Below are 16,221 nucleotides of genomic sequence, written 5' to 3'. Positions count from 1 at the left end.
CTTGGATGCACTCCAAGTGCATCCAAGAGATGCACTAAAGTTCTTTAATGCTTAAGATGAAGCATAGTTTACAAACTGAGAATGAAGTTTTTCCAAAGCATGCAAAGAAATGACTTGTCATAGGAACTTCTCTGCTTACTTGTGACCCTAAATCTCTTTGAAGCTCAGAAAAAAAAATTAGGTACTTTCTTGAAGTTCTACCCTGAAGCTAGACTCTCCAAAGTTCAATTTATCTATAGGCTTATATATTAACATCCTGAAGGAACTCTACAGGAAGGCTAGAGAAGGACTTTTCATAAGGGTGTCTAGAGAGAGGACAAGGGGGAATGGTTTGAAGCTGAGGGAGAGCAGGGTTAGACTAGATCATTGGAAGACGTTCTTCAGTACTGGTGAACTCTGGAATAGGTTGCCCAGGGAGGTTGTGGATACATCTTCCCTGGGGGTGTGCAAGGCCAGGCTGGATGAAGCCTTGAGCTGCCAAGTCTGTTTGGCAGGCGTCCCTGCCCATGGCTGGGAGGTTGGAGTAGATGAGCTCTGAGGTCCCTTCCAACCTAAGCCATTCTAGGATTCTATGATATTGTAACCTTTTTTCCCCATAAAATGTGTAGTCACTAATCCAGGACCAATGCAGTTCTTTGGACATGTCCTTCATATACTCAAAGAAGCCAGTTTTATGGTACAACCTAACCAGCCAAGGATACTTTACATACCCATGTAACCAACGGTCCCAACCCGTCCTCGGACTGTTTCTCCTTCTGGAATCTGCACAGCTAAGCCAAGATCTGAAATTCTGATATGTCCTATTGATGTTAAAATAAATTATACATAGTCAGCAAATAAGAAATGTAGCATACCCCATCAACAAAATATCCCAAACCATGAAAATGTTCATATACTCATAGCTCTAGGTTATTTTTCTTGACTAGAAAGGAGTGATTTATGATTTCCACCTCTTCCTTAAATATGCCAAGATGAGAAGCACAGATTTAACTGATTTCCTGAAGGTCATACAAAAGCCTTTGCTCTTAAGTATTGTAACTCCTAGCTTTGACAGAGGCTGCTCCTCTAGGACAAACAAACAATAGCTGCTTGGGTTAAATTCTGTCTCTATGCATCAGACACTTGCATGTTTCCATTCTGTATTCCCAACACCAACACTTAGCTTTCTGACCTCCCAACCAAACATCAGAATTTACTCTCCAACAATGAAAGAGTTTCCTGTACTGAGGTACCAGGCTTTCCTCTAACAAAGAATCCCTAATAAGGCTAAGCACAAACAACTGGAACTGCTGTCCTGCTCCCACTGCAAAAGCAAAGCAGCCTAGCCATAACCTACTCATTTATATCGTAACATCTCGGAGCAATATTAGGAGTTCCCCTTCTCATCAATCAGTCTAACCATGACAGCACCTTCTGTTTCACTTTATTAGCCAGACTTCTCAAGCTGACCACCTTTCCTGTTATGCATGGCACTTACACTAGAGCCTATAATGTGGAAGTTGCCTGGTGGAAAGCTGGATGTGTCATGAACAGCACTGCTCAGATGGAAAACAGTCCAAGAAGAGGAGCAATGGGAGTAAGTTCACCACCCTTCCTTACACTCTTGTGGACAGATAGAGTTCTTTGCCAGACAGACTCAACAGCAAATGATTCAAGAGATAGTTCAAAGCAAGAACTGTATTGACATGATGCTATTTTAAAAACACATAAGGTGCTTTCTTAGTAAGAGTATGAAAGGCTTGTCAGAAGAAAGGGCATTTTCAACTCTATTTCAAACCAGAAAATGGCCAATCTCCTGTATCAGACAGATTCAGAGTGAAAAAAAAGCACAGGAATACAAAATCCACACTTATTGCTACTACTAGATACAAGGACAGGGATGCTTATTCACAGAAGCATCACAGCTTCACAGATTAATTCAGGATGGAAGAGACATCAGAAAGTCTCTAGTACAACCTCCTGAGCAAGCAGTCAGCCCAAAGTCTTCAAGGTTGTTTTTCACTTCTTGTGTAGAAAGCCTCCTAGAGTGGAGGCTGCATCACCTCTCTGGGCAGCCTGTTGCAATGCCCTTTGTGTACATATTCTTTGTAATTCAAGAAGCTCTACAGCATCAGTGTTAGCTAGTAGCACATTCATGTCTTATTTTTATGTGATAAATAATCAAGTGGTGGGGAGAGAGAGTGAAGAAAGTCAAGTGCCCCTCTACATACCACTTGGGCATAACTAAATGCTCTTGAGCAGCAAATGCTGTTTTAAATACAGTCAGATACTTTTCCATTCCCTGACATCTGAAGAACCCCTTTTCAAGTGCAGGATCTGAGCTCCTGAAGCGATTTTCTAATTAGTCCCCTCTGCTCTCTGGAACAAGACCAGAATATCCCTGGCAGAGAGAAAACATTCTAGTGCAGTCCTGCAAGGCTGCATTTTTTCCTCAAAGAAGCCTCCAGCTTTTGCAAGACACTACTGGAGAGAAAAATTCAAGAATGTATTTGATGTCTAGCAAGGCTTTTACTCCTGTAAAGTGCCTTCTGCCAAGCCATCACCTTTGCAGAAATGTATCAGTCAGAACATGCTGACTTGAATTAAAAAAACCCCTGTGTTAATGACTTCAAAAGCAGTTCTTCCTCCACTGAAGTACTCTGCAATTGCAAGAACAAACTGGCCATACTCATCCATAGCTCCAGGAGGAGGTAGTTGCTGCACAAGGTCTACGCTGGATTCAAAAGATCCTGATAGATTTCATACAAAGCCAGTAAAGAAAGCACATTTGGCTTTTGAAAAACAAGGAACTACAGACATTTCTTTATATTGTTGGTACTTCCTTGATTCCTTCCAGCCACACGTGAGTCAGTGATCATCAGACCTGGTTTCGTTGAAAGGTTGAACTGAGATGTTTCAGAATTCTTCTCTTCTGGCTTAACCATTAGAGTTTGCTATGTAAAATTCTGACCCTGCACCTAACAAACAATGTTTCCGTAGTCAAGGAAGAGGAGAACAAATCCATATAAAAGTTTAGTCATCTTAAATCAAGGGAAAGGAGGTGAAGAATGAGCACAAGGCAGAAGTAGCCATTTGAAAGTGGGAAACTGACCCCTCCAACATTGCCACTGTCATCTCTTGAAGATCCCCACTATTATCCCTACCTTCTAAAAACCCAAGGTATTTTTTCCCCTTTACTAACTACAGTTAGCATCTGTCAGTCAGGTCCCTTTAATCATGAAGAAATCCCTTTGGTTTCTGGCAGAATATTAATTAGAGTCGCAATTTCAGTATTAATTTTAGTCAGTACTTACCACAGTCATCAAGGAGTATATTCTCAGGCTTCAAGTCTCTACAGATTAATCAGAAAAGAAAAGTAAGTTATACAAAGGCAAAATTATTAGCCATCACCAAGTGCAACTGAGGCAACATAAGATTTCTTGGTTCTGATCAAAGGCATTTTTCCTGTTTCCATCTATATGTAAAAACACAACCCTGTGAAGCTGAGGACCTAGAATACAGTTTAACCACAGAATCTGAGCTCCACTTTTCTTCCTCTCTCTCTTATCCACTTGTATTTACAACAGCAATTAGTATCTCACAACCTTTGCCTACACATCACTAAACTCCTGATAAGAGCCACTAACTTACTCCCAAAGTTGTGATCCTAAGTCAAAGGCATTTCTCCTGAGAGTATCAGCCACACAACCTCACAATGGTAAAACACCTGAGTGCTTGCTGCAGTTAGATGCTGGACCCCTTGATCTATTCCATCCTAGGGACCAGAACATCAAAGAGTAATATTCCCCAGAAAGTAGTTTCCCTTATGAAGCAAAGGAAGGGCCATAGGACTGCAAAGCTCACAATGGTAACAGGTTCATTAAGAAAGGTTAGACAAAAATTATACATTTGATTTTCAATTAGACTAAACAAGCACTAGTCTATCTGTGCTATAGTTTGCATTAGTCCCAAGACTAAACATAGTCTTCTGTGAGCACAGGCAAGAGGCAGGCAAGGAGCTACTAATGTTTATTCAAAAGGTCTTCAAGCCTGACCTTCCAGGTAGGTTCCATGGTACTAGGGCAGCCACAGGAGTTTGTGAGGAAAATCTCTGTGTTCAAGCAGCCTATCTGATAAAAGCCACTACTATCCTTGTGGCGTGGGGTAACTCCTGCAGGAGAACTCCAGCAATTAAGTCTTTTTGGAAAGCAGACACTTGTGCCCCACTCTGTCTTAAGCAAATCCTGACTTTAATCTAAGTATTATCAGACTTCTTATGCAGCAGATGGATGAAGGGCTCCACTACTGCCTGTCCCTGTCTGTTTGCTTACTTTTCTTATGTCAGCAACATATGGCAAGCTACAGCCACTTTCACAAGCTCCAACTGAAAAGCAAACTGACTCAGTCGCTGTCACAGAGCAGTGCAGGGCCCTCCTTCCAGCTCTGCACCTGTTCTTGTAATTCAGTGGGAACCCCGTGAACAAAATGGCACAATTGACTCCAGGGTCCTACAGACAGCAGTAATGCCACTGCTTGAAATTCAGTAAAGTGGTAAAAAGATACAAAACACACACCAAACATTGGTGTTAACAGAGAGAAAAGTTAGGCCTAGGCTCTTCACTTTATGAGGTGTGTTGCTACTGATGGTGACGTATCCCACATATCACAGACTTTAACATCACTAACTTCCCTTCTTCAACCTGCCATCCCAGAACTGAGCAAAAAGACCAGATAATCTGTGGGCTTCTGTTAGTTTTGTTTTGTTTGGGGTTTTCTTTGTTATTGTTTTGTTTTTTAAACAGTCTGTTTCGGTTTCACTCAGGCTATTGCAAATTACTTACTTGTAGCTGATCAAACCACTCATCCTTGCTTCCCTCCTACATGTGTGCCAAAACACACTGTACCATGGCAAGGCTGGCCAAATTCTTTGGGGAACCACATTTAACAACCAGCACAGGCCTGATTTACTCTGTGGCTCTGCTGCTTTCTGTTGTGTGTATGTTAGTCTTCTGTATTGGGGAGGGAGAAGACTAAGATTCATTAGATTGAAGTTATGCAAGGTTATACTTTGGATCTTCTTTGAAAACAAGTGGTACTTGGTGTTACACACCAAAAATATAAAGCAAGCATTCTTGGTCCACCACCATGATTGGTTTTGCTTGCTTTGTAAAATAAATGCATGCCAGGGGTTAAATGATGTATGTGCTGAGGCAGAAAAGATCAGGAAGACCATACAACCTCAATTACAGTGCATAAGCCTTCTAATAGTTGCATTAATTCAAGGGCAATAAAGTATTCATTGCAGGGCCCTAAATCAGAAGAAAGAGGGCAAAATGGATCATAACTGACTTTTTACCCTCTTGGGTCTAACAAGCAAGGCAGCAAGGGACTTCTACAACCTTCTGTGAACTTCTGCTTTAGAGCAGGTGAGAATACAATCCCATGCTCCTAGAACTTATTTGAATTAATAATGAGTTGGCTTCCTAAATAATATTCTACTTCAATTTCACAAATAAACCTTGAATCAACTTTATGCTTTTGAATATAGCAAGTATCTAGAGCTAAAACAACACTAAGAAGACAAATGACATCAGTAATTCTGAAAGCCACACTGTGAAAGGGAAAACGACACCTTTTTTTTCCCCATTTACTATGAACTTGAAGTACAAACTTGAGCAGAAAATAATTAATATATTCAATGCTGAACAGAGGTGGAAAATTCAAGGTAGACAACACTCACCTGTAAACAATTCTCTCCTTTTGCAAATCCTCTAGACCACAGCACAGTTCTGCAGCATAGAAAATAGCCCTTTCTTCATCAAAGCCAGGATTTCCCATGTTATATATGTGAAACTTCAAGTCCCCTCCATTCATTATGGTTAATACTAAACACAGGGCATCTTTTGTCTCATAGGTATAGGATAAACTAACCTAAAAATGGGGCAGGGGGAGAAGGTGGCCATTATTCACTCTCATACTGCAACACAATTCAAAGATCTTTTCTCCAATACAAGTAACATACAACTCTTTTTTTAGAAGAAAAGAAAAGATCAAAAAGAAAGCAGAACAAAGCAAGTAGAGAATTGCTCTTGTCACATTCAGACTAATATGCACAAATACACAAACTCTGCACCACCACACAGAAGTTTACTGTTCAGGTATCATAGAGCTCCACCCAGACAATATATTTACTGAAAACTCTCACAGAAATGCAAGACATGAAACTTTCAATGGCAATTAAGTGTCAGACTCTCATGAAATTGCCCCTTTTTAAAGTGCACTTATGAATGACCTCCAAAATTTAAATGAGAAGTCAGCACTGATTACAAGAAAATTAGGTGTATGTGGGGTAAGAAAACAGAGAAATGCATTGGAAAAAGAGAGAGAGAAGAGAAAAAATAGAATGGAATTAAGTATATGTAATATCTTCTTTCTTAAACACAAACATTCAGTCATAGGCTGTAGCAGAACTTGAGTGATTATTCAAGTCTGAGTCCTAGAGAATAATCTGTTTACCTTTAAACACAGGACAAAGATACAGTGGCATCAGCACACTGAAACACAACCTGATGTTCTGGTTTTATGTGAGAAAAGGTAGCAGAATACAAAGGTAGCAGGATTAAAAAAAGAAGTCCTCTGCACAGAACTAGTCAGAATCACACACCCAATGTGCTTCTTACACCAATCATTTCTCACAGCAGTCACTCATTCTCTACAGCAATTAACAAAACTGTCTTGTGCCCACCAGCTCCTGAAGAGACTGAAATACAGCAAACAAAAGCAAGACAAACTTCTGAGAGGATCAGAAGTAGATACTTACTACAAACCTACTATTCACTTTTTCCAGAATCCTTTTTTCATTCAGAGCCATTGATTCTCCTTTCCTTTTCTTTATTCTCTTCTTTTCCAGCTTTTTGCAAGCATACATTTTGCCTGTTGCCCGCACTTGACAGGCACACACCTGAAAAAGAAGGCAACTGTCAGACACGCTGGGGAGGTTGAATTCATTTCTTTTAAAGAAGATAAAATTGTATTTTCTTTTTGCCAACTCTTGCATGCTTTCATAAAATGAAGGTCTGCAAGCATCAATACAGAGCTTTCACCCATCAAACAACTCTGAGGGGTCACAAAAGCCATAACAAGTTGAAAATTGGATCATACAGGAGAAAACTCATTTTTGCTGGGGGTAAGTAGTTCAGTAAAACTGTGGCTCTTGTGTTGGTGAAACACATGGCTGAGGTAAGAGTCTCCGTCCAGGAAAGCAGGACAGAGGACAAATAACCACACCTTAACCAAGCTGGAGGAAAATAATTGAGTAACCCTGCTTCCTCTTCAGTAGAGGGCTCAGGTTAAAATATGTGAGGGGGGGGAAATTATAGTTAAAGCATGTAAGGGCAGAAAAAAGCCCAGTGAAGTATAAACAGAATTAACAAAACCTATAATTTTCCTATTAGATTCATGAATATTCTACATCATAATTCATCAGAAACTACATTCTCCTTCCCAGGTGACATTTATAAACAGAAGCAACCAGTGTCAATCAGTAAAGTTTTCTCTAACTCCACATCACTATAATACTCAAATTAAGGCATTAAAAGAAAGCAGTTTGGATTGATGAGTTTGACAGGTAATGTGTCAGCTGTATATTGTAAGTCAAGAGTTCAAAAACTGCTCCTGCTCTGTATTCAGCTTCATGGGTGTTTTTTGGGTTGGTTTGTTTGTTTACCTTGCAGAGAGACACTGCTGTACTTACCTCTCCAAATCCACCTTTGCCTAGGACTCGGTAATGCCTAAATGTGTGCTTGGTTACTGGCTGCCTGATCAACAGAAAGAAACAATTACTGCAACAGGAATTAGGAGAGCTAGTGATTCCCTCCCCACTCATTTTCTCCTTCCTGTTCTATGCCATCTCACTCAACAGCTGCCTTGACTTCATGAAGTCACTACTAAACAGCAGAAAGGGGTGATGCCATGACAAGCACTGGCTCCCTCATGTGGTCAGCAGACACGGACACTAGCAGGGAGAAAAGCTGATCTCTTGGGCCCTTTGCTGCTTATCTGTTGTCATCAACAGCCCATTTATCAGCTCCAGTTGCCCCCCTTAGTTGCAGTAGGCTGACACGTAGGCTGCATTTCAATGAGACCCTGCTTACAACGCAGCACTGAAAGGTAAATCAGTTCTGCTTTTGCATTGCTGCTTAGCTTTTTCAAACACTGAAAGAGTTGTGGCATGCAACAACAGTTTGAGAGATGAACTGTTGAAGTACTGATGTAGTGAAAGAGGAAGAGACAGCTGAAAGCAGAACAGGTGTCAGCCATTCTGTGCTAAAACACTGCTAAAGGTGTAGCAGAGCAGGGTTGTTGCATGGTGCTGGGGCTGGTGGGGGTTTTGTTTGCAAAAAGCACTCATTGTAAAAGCAGCTTTGTTCTCAGGACAACCAATGGAGGTTCACTTGGTAGAGAATTTTCATTTCATTGAGTAACTTCCCTAGTTCTCTTCCTGGATTTTCCTGCTGATTCAGTGAAAAAAAGCCACCAGATAACTGGAATTTACAGTAAAATTAAAGCTCAGGCATGCTAATGTTTGACTATGTGATCATGATACACGGCAGTGCTGAATCAGAATCAATCTGTACCTCCTGAAAAAGTTTAGACACTCATGTAGGACTGATTTAACAGCCAAACTAGATCTGATACACACAAATCTGGCTGCCTTGTAATTATTAGATCTGTCTGTACAACCCTCAAAACCCAATTAGTTCCCCAATCACCCAGTGGGTTAGAAAACTGGATTAATCTGCTTATTAACCACAAATTAAACCATGGGTCAAAGTAAAGGATGCTAGCATTCCCAAGAAAGACTGGCATCCCACTGCACACTTGAAAGCCAAGCATACATCCATATGATACTAAATTTGCATTTACCCAGCACAAATCTACTGCTTAAAGACTACTTGACATGGACTTCTCTGTTGGAATATTGTCTCTCTTGCTGTCCCATCAACTTCACTCTTTACAGCTTGTATTTCAGATCATTTCTTAGTCACCCAGAGCCATTCCTTAGGGCTCTACAGCATTTCCAGCATAACAAGCAGGACTGTCCACATAGTAAAGGCAAATTTCTAATGCAAATGTTAGAAATGAACTCACTTTTCCAGCCATTTCCACTGCAAAAAGCGGGAAAAATACACACTTTCCTGGTAAGCTTCAAATGGTCCTCTGCTTAGGTATTCATGGACAATTCTAGCAACAGGAAAATCAAATCAATCTTCTACTGAAATAAAAACCAACTGATAAAGCAGGAGGTGCTATCAATCTGTTAAAGTAAACTGAAACATACCAACGAAGCTGCAGGCAGGAAAACATTGCCACTGTGCTCTACAATGGTTTTAACCCAGGTGTCTCACAAAGTGAGGGCCTGTCACAGAAACCTGTTCCTCTCAGAACAGCAGTGAATGCCAAGCTGCTGTGACACTGAGCAACCAGAAAGTTGGACCTCTGCATTCTCATTGCACATCATCAAGCCCACCTAAACATTAGTCTCTCAGGAGCTATGCAATGCAAAAATGACCCCACAAATATGACCTTCCTGAAAGATACCTACAGGAAGGTAATAACAAGTGTTCATACATTCTTTGGAGACTGGTAAGGAAAATCTTATTATAGGGCTGGAAATGGAAATGCCATATCCAAACCAGAAAACCAGGTGTTTTGTTATTCCCCTTAAACTAAACACACCAAGATGGGGGAGGAAAAGAAGCCATTCACATAGTATTCAGCTATATATCGGCAAGAGGAAAGGGGATGACCTACATGACAGATCCTCTGTCTGAGACATGTTTTATTAGGTGTTCTCACACATCCCTTTCAATCTTATAATCTCTGGTTGTTATAAAGTGTGATTATTTTTGTTGTCAGGGAGATGACCCAAGCAGTGACAAAACATGTTGCAATCCTTCAGACATGATCAAGCATGCCTTGAAGAACCAGTAATATCAGAAACATAAAGGCTTCAGAGAGACATGCAACACTGGTTAACATGCCACCTGGATGTGTTCCTGTGTGATCTGCCCTAGGTGATCCTGCTCTGGCAGGGGGATTGGAATGGATGATCTTTTGAGGTCCCTTGCAACCCCTAACCTTCTGTGACTCTGTGATGTGCTGTTCCCCCACTGCTGCTACTGCTGTGTCAAATATCACCTCATGGCTCCAAAACAAAACCAAGTTGTGTGTGTTTGTATTAACTCACACCATCCTTCCCCAAACCAACAATTTTAATGGAGTAACTGTTGCCTCAGCTCAAGCTGTTTTCAAGAACCATGCATTGCATAACATTATTCAGAAACCTTTCAAGCTCCAGTTTGTAACCACACATTTTTCTGAGTAACTTCATCACAGAAGAGAAGTCACTCCAAGGGTAAGAATACAAGAGAAGTACTATTCTAACTCACAAGACACTTGGTAGCAGATAATAGTGTGATTTTATGCCAAAATAGCATAAACATTAAGGAAAAAGCTCTGCAGAAGTCAAGCATCTAAATCACATCTGAAGGAAACCCAGTCCTTTAATAAATCTGCTCCAAGTTTCTTCTCCACATTCACTTCAAGACCTGAATTGTTTAAGTTCTGATGTGGTGGAAGAGGAAGAGATAACCAAGGGCAGTAAAGGTGCCAGCCATTCTATGCTAAACCACTCCTAAAGGTGTAGCAGAGCAGGGCTGTGGGTTTTTTTATAAGAGCTTTCATTGTTAACACAGCTTTGTTCTCAGAACAAAAGGAGGTTCATTTGCTAGAGAATTTAGTTAACTGAGTAACTTCCCTAGTTCTCTTCCTGGTTATTACTACTAATTGAGTCAAATAAAGATTGTGGATAACTGGAATCTACCATAAAATTCACTCATTTCAGAGACTAAATACTCATGACTGTGGTAAATTCACCTTTCATTTCTCTCAGAACCACAGCAGTTTCTCTTGTGATACTCCAACTCAGCACTGTGCATTTTTAACTTACCTAGTACAGTCCATAAAAAGATCTTTAGAAGGATTCTTTTCCAGTCTTGCTTTACATTCATTTACTGTTTCCTGAGGTATTTCTGGCAAGTGTGCTGTAGACTTGACATAATTAAAAACAAAAGAGGCAACAATGAAAGGCATTTTTGTATATCAATTAAATCAACTGCACAAGTAAAAGCTCTGTATTAGAAGTGAAATGAAATCTTCTGTGTTAAAAGTGAAATGAGATCTTCTAATAGGGGAAAAGGAAAGGAATGGCCTGGCTAAACAGAAAGCAAGTAAGTCATGTTCAGGCAGCATTTTTATTTGTTCCCTATTACAGAGAATGCATCAAAAGCTATTACAGTTATTTACTAGTTCTGTATCCAGGGAAACAAACTTGGCACTAAGTCAAGCTTCTTTTTCTATCCTTAAGTCTACCACCACAAAAGCAAGTTATCTGTTTGGCTTGGCAGGATGCAACGAAGGGGAAGGACACACACACCAAGTTGGGAAACTGTTTCAAATCAGCCCAAAGAAATCTGTATTGGTCTTTTTTTACTTCTGGTAGCCCCAAAGAAAGTGCCAGAAGTCCTTCTGCTTTTAAGGCATCTGCAAGACTTTCACTTGGAGTGAAGTCTTTTCAAGATGACTGAAGGAAGAGAAGGTGGTGCAGCTACTCATAGAAAACAAATGTCTAATTACATAACCACAGAAAAACTTCTGCTGGATACCAAAGAAGAGACTCTTGCAGGTATTAGATCTTACTGGTTTTTGAAAGATCAGCTGCTAATGATCTCCACACAAAACACAGAGAAACAGGATGTTCTAGAGCAAACCAAACCAAAACTGCTTTATGCTTTGGGGAAATCTACAGCAATCCTGAAAATTTACAGCCAATTAACTGAGGCCACAAAAGAGTGAAAGAAGGCAGTGAATCCAAGTAATTCCTCATTCTCATGTTTTCAGACTACAAAGCTTTGAATTAATTTGCTAGTAAGTTTTCTACAGATGCCAAATGAGTTGAAAACATATCTTTACTTGAGAGCAGTATTTCATGAGACTAACACAGAATAAATCCCAGTGGCAGTTGTCTAAAAGCAGAGATCAGTCAGGGCTTCTGCTAAAGCTGGTACGTTTCACACTTTCAGAAGGCAGTATACCTTTCAGAAAGACAAAAATGGGGCTAATGAAGTTTGATGTAGTAAAAATGCTGCAACCACTTAGACCTCTATTTATCTGGCATTTAAAAAACTCTTGAGAGAGTATTTTGCAAGACAAGAAGATACTCACCCCATTAGTGAAGTAGGTCTCTAAAACTTTCAGGCCACAGTCAATACGCTTTTCATCTGAAGACACCTCATATTCTGCCTAGAGAATGGAATGGGAAAGTAAATTATATTCAGAGCTAGTTGGCACTGCAGACTTTTACATGGTGCTAGGCAAATGTGGCCACGAATAACACAATGCCCCCAAAAGACAAAGGAACTTAAGGCTCATTGTTTAAAACCTATCTAAAGATTCTCAGGCTACATAATGAAACACATCTGAACAGTCTTAAGCACACAAGTTTAACTTTTGGAAAACATGCACCAGCTAACAGTTAGTCTAAGCCCAATTACAGACATTGCATCCCAGAGGTTAGTTAAACTAGATAAATTACAATGAAATTCCAGTTATGTGGTATTGTAGGGCACGATGATCCAGGTGGGAAATCATCAGTTCTGTTTAACTTAAACACCGGTTTGGTTGAATATCTTTATCAATGATCAGAACAAGGAGATTGAGGGAGGGAGCATTGATCTGCCTGTGGGCAGGAAGGCTCTACAGAGGGACCTGGAGAGGCTGGATCAATGGGCCAAGGTCAGCTGTCTGAGGTTCAACAAAGAAGCAACAATCTAGAAGCAGACACAGAAGTTACAATGCTTAAAGCATCTGGGGAAAGATCAATTAGAAAATAGCAGTCTCCAACAGCAACTTGCATTGGCTCTGTGAGCTGGGCCAACTCAGTCAAAGCTTGTTTTGTATCTCAGAAGGTAAATGCATACACCCAGAACAAAGAATGTGTGGCACAACTCCCTCAGGACTGCACCATACAAAACAACAGCTTGGTTTATTGGGACAACAACCATTAAGAACCTCATATAAAGTTCCAAGTGACTGATCTAATGGAAAGAGAAGTCATGTACCTCTGTAAAGAAACCAGAACACTGGAACATAGACAACTCAGGAATCAAACACACACCACTGGAAATAAGAGAATCCCTGAACTCCAGTTCTGCAATCAATTGCATCTAACCCACACTGACTCACTGCTAAGTCATCAACATCTTTTTCTGCTGAGACACTATGGCATCAACCATTTCAGCACAGCCCTCAAATCCATGAGCAGCTGCATGCCATTGGTTTTGCTCCTTAAACTCCACAGCAGTCAGAGTGATGGCAAAGGAATTCTTCTGCAACTACCAAACAACCTGAGGTCAGAAAAGCCTTCTACCTTCCCAGTAATGCCAGAGTAGTCACTAAGTGAGCACAAACAGCTAGGCATACTGTTGTAAGCAGATTCTGTCATTTCAAAGGAAATTTAAGAGACAGACTTGTCAAGTAATTTCTGTTACTCACACAGCTTAAGAGGGAAGTTTAAGCTGTCATCCATTCTTTTTCAGACTTGAGTAACTTGTCTCCAGCTAATGAGTCACTAGATGACTGGATAACTGTAATTCCTCACTTCAATTTCTATCATTTTTATTCAATTATTTCACAACTGTTCTTTCTGTAAAGCCAAGGTGACCCCAGCTTTTCAAGGTCACACCTTTTCAAGAGTTAGAGCTTACCAGTCTCAGCATTCTATTCAGGGAGATCACACAGCATTGTGCTACCTTGATTTGGCCATTTTTTGGCCTCCTGAAACAGCCCTGCTGCTGAAATCACATTGTTCCTTGCAAGAGGGTCAGAAAACTCCTTTAATTAAGAAGCAAGGCTCTTAAAGACTCTGACATTTTATGCCAGAAAGTTTCTTTTCAGAAAGAAGTCTAAAATCTATTTAAAATAAAAGAAGTTAAAACCAAAACAAATTTTAAAAGGCAAAACTCAAGGCAAAGCCCCAAAAGCATGGCCCTTCCCTTCACATTACTGCCTTACAAACAAAACCAACAATGAAAGCCTCTCCACTCCACCCCCACAAAGAAAAATGGAAAAAGCTTGAACAAGCTGGGGGTGCTGGTAGACAAAAAGCTCAACATGAGCTCTCAGTGTGCACTTGCTGCCCGCAAAGCCAATCAGATCCTGGGCTGCATCAAGAGAAGTGTGGCCAGCAGGTCGAGGGAGGTGATCCTGCCCCTCTACTCAGCCCTGGTGAGACCCCACCTGGAGTACTGTGTCCAGTTCTGGAGCCCCTATTACAAGAGGGATGTGGAGGTGCTGGAAGGTGTCCAGAGAAGGGCCACGAGGATGATCAGAGGGCTGGAGCACCTCTCCTATGAGGACAGACTGAAGGAGTTGGGGCTGTTCAGTCTGCAGAAGAGAAGGCTCCAAGGTGACCTAATTGTGGCCTTCCAGTATCTGAAGGGGGCCTACAGGAAGGCTGGGGAAGGACTTCTCAGGATCTCAGGTAGTGATAGGACTAGGGGGAATAGAATGAAGCTGGAGGTGGGGAGATTCAGGCTGGATGTGAGGAGGAAGTTCTTCACCATGAGAGTGGTGAAGCCCTGGAATGGGTTGTCCAGGGAGGTGGTCGAGGCCCCGTCCCTGGAGGTGTTTAAGCCCAGGCTGGACGAGGCTCTGGCCAGGCTGATCTAGTGTGGGGTGTCCCTGCCCATGGCAGGGGGGTTGGAACTAGATGATCCTTGTGGTCCCTTCCAACCCTGAATGATACTATGATAAGCTTGCTGAAGTAAACTCCAGAAAAGGGAATCTGCCTAATTCAGGAACCCATCTGTAAGAGAGAGAAGGTATTTCATTTCCCTCCCTTGATCAAGACAACACGCTAGCTTTCAGCTCACAAAAGAGGTTTCTGTTTCAGTGATTCCCAAGAAGACTTCTCCAGTACATTTTTTTTTCCCCAAATGGAAGTTAAAAAAAAATAAAACAAACAAAAAAAAAGTCAAGTGCAGCTTTATCCTCCACATCAGATGAGCTCAGGTAGGGAAGTCTTTGGTAATTCACAGAAGGGTTGTAATCCATGTAACATTGCAGGCTGCATATTTAAAACAAGTCAGATTTTTCAGTTACTGTAAAACACTGCAGGCACTTTTGAGAGACAATTGCACCTTCAAAATGACACCTGTAGAGCTCACACATGCCTGCTGTACAGGTCATGCCTGTCATTTCTTTTCTCCCTCATGCTGCCAAAGACTCTGTTTCTCCTTATCCAAGCTTGTAAGGATAAAAAAATGTGTGGAAGTTGCAATCATTGAGGGCACATCCACAGTTCTCAGTGCTTTCCCCATTATGCCATGCTCATTAAAGGCTCTTGTTTACATTCACTTTGGGATATTTAGCTCCATTGTTCTGGATTTCTATTCAATCCACTCTGTGTCTCCAACTGTCAAACTGGTCTCTGGAATTTGATGCTAGAACAGCTCCTAAGAGTCACAAAAGTATGGTGAAATGCACCTAGGGAGTAAGCCTGACTGCACACAAAATTCATTGCCAAGTATAAAGCAATTCTACTTATTTGACACTAAATTTCCTTTTTAGCTGATGGAGTGCTGCGTTTATACTCCCACAGGGGGGAAGAAAGATATCCTGAAGTGGAGGGCACAGTAATAATGCCACGTATTTCCTTACACTCTGAACCTTTCAGAGCCATTTTACATTCCAATACTGTACTTTGGGACACATGCAAGCAGCAGCAGTACCCTAATTCTACCTTCTCTGGTCATTTGTTCCCTGAATTTAAGAACAAAAATGGGTGGGATGAGGAAAACTGTTCTTTTGGCAGCCATCTCAATTTGAGAGTATATTCTACTGTAAGAGACAAAGAATAAAAAGCTCGGAGCTATTTGTCTCTCCTCTTAACGTCTGTCTTGTGCCTGCCCACTCATTACAATCCCACTGCCCATGAGGGTTTTGTCTGAGGAGATCTTACAAATCATGGCTGTGGGCACACTTTCATCCTCTCCTCATTCTTTAGTGATGGATAGCAAGATGCAAATGCATCAATACAAACCAATTTCCTTTTCCCTTGGTCTCTAAAATCTGTCTTCCCTCCTTCCATAGATGGTTCCCTACATTTCCAGCTCCATTGTA

General features: G+C 41.1%; 1 protein-coding gene across 2 annotated transcripts in view; it reads right to left on the bottom strand.

Annotated features, from left to right (window-relative positions):
• Positions 1 to 16,221, bottom strand: part of GRK4 (G protein-coupled receptor kinase 4) — a 40,155-nt gene that overhangs the window by 9,585 nt on the left and 14,349 nt on the right. For both annotated transcript variants that reach the window (XM_068149631.1, XM_068149632.1), the window contains exons 4-11: positions 12,265 to 12,342; positions 10,991 to 11,091; positions 9,130 to 9,222; positions 7,733 to 7,796; positions 6,800 to 6,940; positions 5,720 to 5,910; positions 3,294 to 3,331; positions 711 to 800 (exon numbers count right to left, since the gene is read on the bottom strand). In XM_068149631.1, coding sequence (XP_068005732.1) covers positions 711 to 800; positions 3,294 to 3,331; positions 5,720 to 5,910; positions 6,800 to 6,940; positions 7,733 to 7,796; positions 9,130 to 9,222; positions 10,991 to 11,091; positions 12,265 to 12,342 — 796 coding nt within the window. The remainder of the gene's footprint in view (positions 1 to 710; positions 801 to 3,293; positions 3,332 to 5,719; positions 5,911 to 6,799; positions 6,941 to 7,732; positions 7,797 to 9,129; positions 9,223 to 10,990; positions 11,092 to 12,264; positions 12,343 to 16,221) is intronic.

Source organism: Melanerpes formicivorus, unplaced genomic scaffold (genome assembly GCF_026170545.1).
Source record: "Melanerpes formicivorus ecotype bairdi unplaced genomic scaffold, bMelFor1.0.p_v2 SCAF_18, whole genome shotgun sequence".
Lineage (NCBI taxonomy): Eukaryota > Metazoa > Chordata > Aves > Piciformes > Picidae > Melanerpes > Melanerpes formicivorus.
Note: the sequence above shows the minus strand (reverse complement) of the source record. Positions and strands in the feature narration are given on the sequence as shown.